The sequence below is a fragment of the Anguilla anguilla genome, chromosome 8, assembly GCF_013347855.1.
Source record: "Anguilla anguilla isolate fAngAng1 chromosome 8, fAngAng1.pri, whole genome shotgun sequence".
NCBI classification, from domain to species: domain Eukaryota; kingdom Metazoa; phylum Chordata; class Actinopteri; order Anguilliformes; family Anguillidae; genus Anguilla; species Anguilla anguilla.
The window spans coordinates 50736986-50744949 of NC_049208.1; the positions used below are offsets into that span (position 1 = coordinate 50736986).

The 7964-nt window shown below is 50.8% G+C and overlaps 1 protein-coding gene across 1 annotated transcript in view; it reads left to right on the top strand.

Moving 5' to 3' along the window:
- The window catches only part of myo1g (myosin IG), a 33563-nt gene extending 25867 nt beyond the window's left edge, over positions 1-7696 (top strand). The window contains exon 22 of the mRNA XM_035431018.1: positions 6562-7696. Coding sequence (XP_035286909.1) covers positions 6562-6724 — 163 coding nt within the window. The 3' untranslated portion in view covers positions 6725-7696. The remainder of the gene's footprint in view (positions 1-6561) is intronic.
- Positions 7697-7964: the final 268 nt, after the last annotated feature.

Here is a 7964-nt window from a genome sequence, read left to right on the forward strand (position 1 = left end):
TCGTCTCGCTGTCTTTAACCCTGGAATCAGGCTGAAAAAGAGAAGGTTATTCAGACTCAAATGATTGCTGTGCCTGTGTGCACACACACACACACACACATACACACACACACACACACACACACACACACAGACATACACACACATGCCCCCACCACATACACGTATAGACACACAGACACAAACACACACATGCACATACAAACGTACACACACACACACACGCACACACACAGACATACACACACATGCCCGCACCACATACATATAGACACACAGACACAAACACACACACGCACACATGCACGCATACAGACACACAAACATGCGCACAGCTACAAGCGCTGATATTGTGTCAGCATTATACCACAGAGCCCAACTTCACATTTGTATCCCGTGAAAGCATGCCACACCTGAGGTCAGGCACGGTGAAGGTCACACTGATCTGGGGTCAGCCTGTGGAGCCGATCGAACAGGTCTGCGACTGGAGCGCAGTGGGGCTCACAGGTCCTGGGTCAGTGCGCAGCGACGCTCAAACGCGTAAGATCTTCGCAGGGGAGCCCAGCTCCTTCCCGTTCTCCGCTCGGCTTGTTTTTGGGTCGGCCTTGGCGTCAGCCGATCCAGAATGTGGCCATCTCCACGGCGACAGAGGCATGTGATGTCACAGCCAACGGGGTCACTCCGCTCCAGACTGTGCTCCTTCCCTCCTGCCGCGAAGAGTTAGCCCGAATCGCGTTCTGTCAGCGTTGATCCGTGTGAGCTGTCATTGGTGAGCCGTCAAGCCTGATCTGCACTTCGTCCCGCGACCATTTCGACAAGCGTTGTGCGATAAAGCTGAAAGTGTCGCACGATGTTTCGCATTTATACTTCGGCGAAGGACCAATTTACGTCTGTGAAAACGTTGCAACGCCCGGTGAAATTACAGAGAAATAGGGGAGGAATTAGTTTTATATATACTAAAAGTATATATAAAAAGTATATAGTAAAAATGATGCAAACAGAGAAAAGAAGGTGGTCTGTCACTCAGATAAACCGAAAATAATGATGTTTCCATGTCAATGGATTTCGGTGTTCTATCTGGCTGTCCAATCAAAGTTATCCGACACAACAAAATTCTAGAGGTGCCCGACACGGAAAGAAATATGTTGCGTGTTACTTTTTGTGTTGAAAATACGTCATTTTTGCCATGCAGTAGAAATCAGGCTTCCGTGATGATCTGTATGAGCTGTTATTGGTGGGCGGTCAGTGTTGGTCTGTATGAGTTGTTATAGCTGTCAGTGTTAGTCTGTATGAGCTGTTATTGGTGGGCGGTCAGTGTTGATCTGTATGAGCTGTTAAAGCTGTCAGTGTTGGTCTGTATGAGCTGTTATAGCTGTCAGTGTTGGTCTGTATGAGCTGTTATAGCTGTCAGTGTTGGTCTGTATGAGCTGTTATAGCTGTCAGTGTTGATCTGTATGAGCTGTTATAGCTGTCAGTGTTCATCAGTATGCACTGTTATAGCTGTCAGTGTTGATCTGTATGAGCTGTTATAGCTGTCAGTGTTGATTTGTATGAGCTGTTATAGCTGTCAGTGTTGGTCTGTATGAGCTGTTATTGGTGGGAGGTCAGTGTTGATCCATATGAGCTGTCGCTGTCAGCGCTGCTCTGTTACTCCTGTCTGTATTGGTGTGTTATTGCTGCCAGTTTTGATCGGTTAGACCTGGCTGTGATCTGTCAGTACTGCACTGGCTGAACAGTCGTTTCCGGTACATTTTCTGTCACTCCTGTCAGCGTTGAGCTGCAAAGGCTGTCAGCTGGTCTGATAGATTTGTCTGCACTGAACCGTCTTCCCTTTGTGAACTGTGAGCGCTGTGGTTTTTGAGCCGTTTCTTTTGAGCTGTTCTGCTCTGGCACTCTCTGTTTATTAACGCTGTCTCGTCCAGGCTGTCAGAGATGGCCCGCCCGTCTGCTCTTCTGTCTGTCCTTCGACCGTTTCTGCCGGACCTCTGTCGAAAGTAAAAAAAAAAAAAGAGCTCAAAGGAATGTTTCTGCTTGAAACGGGGGCATTCTGCTAGCTCGTCCTCTTCACCTTCTGCAGAGACAGCCCCGGAAAAAAAACAAAAAGCCTTACCTGCAGTCTGGCCCTGGAACCTGAATATTCAAACGATCAAGGCTGGCCTCTTTTCTCCTGGCCGCTGCGCGAAGCTGCTCTTTTCTGTACAAATACCTGCGCACTGAGAAGAGGTTTCGCTCACGCTTGGCAGCAAGGAATATTTATGCTAAGTCAAAAAACACCTGCAAATTTATGCAGGGGTCTTCTCAAGCTCTTCTTCAGGAACTATGAAGAGAACAAACAGTTGACTTGTCTGCTTTTTTTGGTGAATTAACTACTGATGCTGAATTGATGACTAATCTGAATGCTGATCCATATAATCATTAACAAAGTCATGCCAGAGAGAGAGAGAGAGAGAGAGAGGCCAGTTGAGTTCATTCAGTGAGAGCTCAAGTCTGTGCAAGCAGCCTTGAGCTCTTTATTGGGTGGGCGGGGCCACGTGTCATGTGACTGAATGGCAGGAGGAGGTCAGTGGCAGGCTGGGACAGCTGCAGTGTGGGGCGAGGAGGATGGGGGGGGGGGGGGGGGGTGGGGGGAGTGGAGGCAGGCCCATCTCAAGGGCCTGACTTTCTGACATTTTTCTCACATTCACTGAGCAGAGCTTAAGTACATGAGGCATCACACACATACACACACACTCACAAACACACACACGTGCACACATACACACACACACACACTGTGCACACGCGTACACACACACACACACACATTGACACACGCACACACACACACACACACGCATGCACACACACACACGCACACCCACACGCACACACACATACACACTGACACACACACGCACACACACACACACACACAGATATGTAGTTTTACTTATCAGACTGAGATGCTGAGGTTCCTCCTCTGCGAGCTCACTCTCAGTGTCGTATCAGTGAGCTCTGTGTGCGTGTGGGATCAGAGGGGGCTTTGTGTGAGGCTAACAGCCCCTGGGCTATGCTCTTATTACCCACCCTGCTCCACGGGGTAACAAAGGATTTTTTTTTACAGCTCTAGAAGTGCTTAAGCTCTGCTCTGAAATGTGAAGAAATCTTCAAGTGACCCCCCCTCAGCTTGTTTCCCAAATGTTCAGATCAAAAACAACATCAAACGATAACTTTGATAACTCTGCTCATTACAGTCTGTTCGTTTGTTTCCTTGACCTTGTAACTGCCTTGCATACTGTATGTATTCTCCCCCCAAAAATACTGTATTATAATTATGCACATTAGAAAACGACCAAAACACTCCATATTTACGTATCTAATATATTCTAAAGATGTTGAATTGTTTATAAGTGTATTATAAACATTCAAACTATCTGATATAATGTGCTAAATATACCCATTATTAGAAAGTAAGGAGTAAAAGTTCATATTTATTGACTTAATAAAGTTGTATTCTTCTTTCAGCACTGTCAGAACATGTAGAAACATTTTGGACTGGTTGAGAGTATCTTCTAGTATAATCTAGTCTTGCTGATATAAATCATTACTATTGAAATTAATTATTAAAATTGATATGAATTTTTAATAATCATAAAATTATTTGTTGTTTACATTTTGACCTTTCGAGCGAAGACTCCGCCCAACACATTTACCTACTCTTCTCCCAACACCCCCTTGCCCATCCTCTGCCCAACACACACACGCACCCAGCCTCCACCCTGCCTGAGCCGACCCAAACAGCCCAACAATGCGCCTCTCTGTGGAGATGCAGATGCTGCTGTTGCCCCGGAGATTGTTGCCAGGCAGTGGAGGCAGAGCTCATTAAGAGCACAGTGGGAATAATAGGACAGTAGCGAGGGTGGTGGGTGGGGGGGGGGGGGGGGGGGGGCTGAATGGGGCTCTGTCCCCAGGGCTGAAGGAAGTGCTCTGTCAGCTGAACACACTCCCCACACGGGGTTGCACCGCGTCTCAGGGAAACTCCGCACCGGAGGGGTGTGGGTTCGCGACCCGAGGAGTCACCTTGACACCCCTGACTCTGATGGACGCGTTTGTGAACTGTGAGCCAGACTGCTTGTCACGTACGAGTCCACTGGGCACACCGTAGCACACGTGCTTGAACTGTGTGGCTTGAACCATTTATGTGGTTAGGAGCTGTAACTCAGGACAGAGGTTGTATTTACTCTCATGGCTGTGCTTGGGTTTTACATCTCGGTCTCATACAACATCTGCAGGATGTCTGGATGCGACGTTACCCTAAATTTTCCTGTCCCGTCTCTGCCTGTTATTATGGGGGTGATGCAGCATAGTTTGTGCTACCCCCCCTGAACCCCCAAGGGGCTCAGACAGTCGCACGGTGCTGAGGTCATTGTTTATGAGCGCAGATATTATATGTACTCGCCAGATATTCAACTCTGTTTTCTGCAGTGGTGTTTTGCGGAAAAATGTGTTGCGTCTCCCGTGGGTTTTACACATTAACGGTGGATGAGGGAGTTTGGGAAGGAAGGAGGGAGGGGAGAGAGAGATAGAGAGGTAGTGGGTGATCAGGAGGGAAGACAGAGAAATGGAGAAAGGGTGATAGGGTGGGAGGGAGGGGAGAGAGAGGGTGATAGGGAGGGAGGGAAGAGAGAGAGAGGGTGATAGAGAGGGAGGGAGGGGAGAGAGAGGGTGATAGGGAGGAAAGAGAGAGATAGGGTGATAGAGAGGTAGGGAGGGGAGAGAGAGGGTGATGGGGAGGGATAAAGGGAATAGAAAGATAGGGTGATGGTGAGGAAGGTAAGAGAGAGTTAGGGTGATAGGGAGGGAGGGGTGAGAGAAGGTGATATGGAGGGAGGGTGGAGAGAGAGAGAGGGTGATGGTGACGGAGGTAAGAGAGAGATGGGGTGATAGGGAGGGAGGGTGGAGAGAGAGAGAGGGTGATAAAGCAGGGGGTGATTTGGGGAGGGTGATATGTAGGGTGGGGTGATTTGGGGGGGCGTGATAGGTAGGGTGGGGTGCGGTGGGGGCGTGATAGGTAGGGTGGGCTGAGGTGGGGGGGTGATACGTAGGGTGGGGTGCGGTGGGGGGGTGATAGGTAGGGTGGGGTGAGGTGGGGGGGTGATAGGTAGGGTGGGCTGAGGTGGGGGGGTGATAGGTAGGGTGGGGTGAGGTGGGGGGGTGATAGGTAGGGTGGGCTGAGGTGGGGGGGTGATAAGTAGGGTGGGGTGATTTGGGGGGGGGGGGTGATAGGTAGGGTGGGGTGAGGTGGGGGGGGTGATAGGTAGGGTGGGCTGAGGTGGGGGGGTGATAGGTAGGGTGGGGTGAGGTGGGGGGGTGATAGGTAGGGTGGGGTGCGTGGGGGTGTGATAGGTAGGGTGGGGTGAGGTGGGGGGGTGATAGGTAGGGTGGGGTGAGGTGGGGGGGTGATAGTTAGGGTGGGGTGCGATAGGGAGGTGATAGGTAGGGTGGGGTGCGGTGGGGGGGTGATAGGTAGGGTGCAGTGGGGGGTGATAGGTAGGGTGGGGTGCGGTGGGGGGTGATAGGTAGGGTGGGGTGCAGTGGGGGGGTGATAGGTAGGGTGGGGTGAGGTGGGGGGGTGATAGGTAGGGTGGGGTGCGGTGGGGGGGTGATAGGTAGGGTGGGGTGCAGTGGGGGGGTGATAGGTAGGGTGGGGTGCGTGGGGGTGTGATAGGTAGGGTGGGCTGAGGTGGGGGGGTGATAAGTAGGGTGGGGTGAGGTGGGGGGGTGATAGGTAGGGTGGGGTGAGGTGGGGGGGTGATAGGTAGGGTGGGCTGAGGTGGGGGGGTGATAAGTAGGGTGGGGTGAGGTGGGGGGGTGATAGGTAGGGTGGGGTGAGGTGGGGGGGTGATAGGTAGGGTGGGCTGAGGTGGGGGGGTGATAGTTAGGGTGGGGTGCGATAGGGAGGTGATAGGTAGGGTGGGGTGCGGTGGGGGGGTGATAGGTAGGGTGCAGTGGGGGGGTGATAGGTAGGGTGGGGTGCGGTGGGGGGGTGATAGGTAGGGTGGGGTGAGGTGGGGGGGTGATAGGTAGGGTGGGGTGCGGTGGGGGGGTGATAGGTAGGGTGGGCTGAGGTGGGGGGGGAGGGGGCTCCTCAGGCACCAGAGGAGTTACTGCTGTGCCCCAGTTCTGTCTGCACCGTTTCCACGGTGATGGATAACTGAGCTCTGCTGCAGTGCATGGATCATCGGCAGGTGGGAGCACAGATTTATGAACGGGGTCATCATCGCCGCACTGTCCCTTCCAATGGGACTGGGACCAGGGGGCGGGGCCAAAAAGTAGGTTAGGGAACAACCGAGACTGGCACAGAAAGAAGACCATTAGTGCTTAGACTACAGAGGGACTGCAGTGCACGCACACACACACACACTCACACACATGCACACACACACACACACATACACACACACACACACTCATACACACACACACACACACATACACACACACACACACACACACACACGCACACACACACTGTATTTTCGATGTGTACACTCATTGTTGTGCTGTTCCTGTGTGTTCCAGGGAGAGACACGCCCCTCTGCAGGTGAAGGTGTGTTGCTCCGCCCTCCAGCTGCACATGAGGGGAAAATCCAAGAGTGTTACCGTGGAGAAGAGGCCCGGCCAGACCAACGCCGACTTCCGCAAGACCCGAGACGGCTTCGTCCTATTGGTTCCCTCTCACTGACCCCTCCCTGCATACCCACTGCCCCAATACCCCTGCTCTTATACCCACTGCCCCAATATCCCTGCTCTTATACCCACTGCCCCAATACCCCTACTATTATACCCACTGCCCCAATACCCCTACTATTATACCCACTACCACAAATACCCCTCCTCTTTCACCCACTAACCCCCAATACCCCTGCTCTTATACCCACTGCCCCAAATACCCCTGCTCTTATACCCACTGCCCCAATACCCCTACTATTATACCCACTGCCCCAAATACCCCTACTATTATACCCACTGCCACAAATACCCCTCCTCTTTCATCCACTAACCCCCAATACCCCTGCTCTTATATCCACTGCCCCAAATACCCCTGCTCTTATACCCACTGCCCCAATATCCCTACTATTATACCCGCTGCCCCAATACTCCTGTTCTGCCCTCTAGGCTCAGTACAGTTACCCCCAAACTATGGGGGGTGGGGCAGCTTCAGTGCTGGTCTCATTGGCATTTGCCTGTGTCAGAGTCTTCCATCCATCTACTCAAAGTGTATTATTCTGATAGAAATGCAGCTCTTTAGCACCACAGATGGTCAGGGGAGGAACTGCAGCATCAGGGAAGATTGTGGTCCCACTCCTGAAAAGCTGCAGTGGAGAGGGGAGCAGGAGGAACTGAGGGTGCGTCTCTGTTCCCTTTGTCTGTTTAATGCACATACGTTGCTTTCTTATAGTGCTGGAAAAAGGCCGCTATTGTTTATCTATTTACATTTGTAAATCTCAGGAATTTTCTTTGTTGCTTTCTTCCTATTTGTATCTATGTACATACTCTGAGTATAGTATACTCTAAGTACAATGTTTGCACTTACTCAAGTAAAACTAAAATGTTTACACATTGAGAACAGAATTTAATATTTCCCAACAACATTTATTCCTGGAAACATATTCTGTCGCAGTTTCACCAAATAAAAATTAATTATGTGCCTGAAGATGTGTGTGTGTTATACATGTGTGTGTGTGTGTGTACTGAGGTGAGGTGTGTGTGTTCTATGTGTGTGTGAGTGCTGTGTATCAGATTGTGTGATGTGTGTGTGTGTGTGTGTGTGTTATACATGCGTGTTTGAGTGCTGTGTATCAGATTGTGTGATGTGTGTGTGTGTGTGTGTGTGTTATACATGTGTGTGTGAGTGCTGTGTATCAGATTGTGTGATGTGTGTGTGTGTGTGTGTGTGTGTGTGTTATACATGTGTGTTTGAG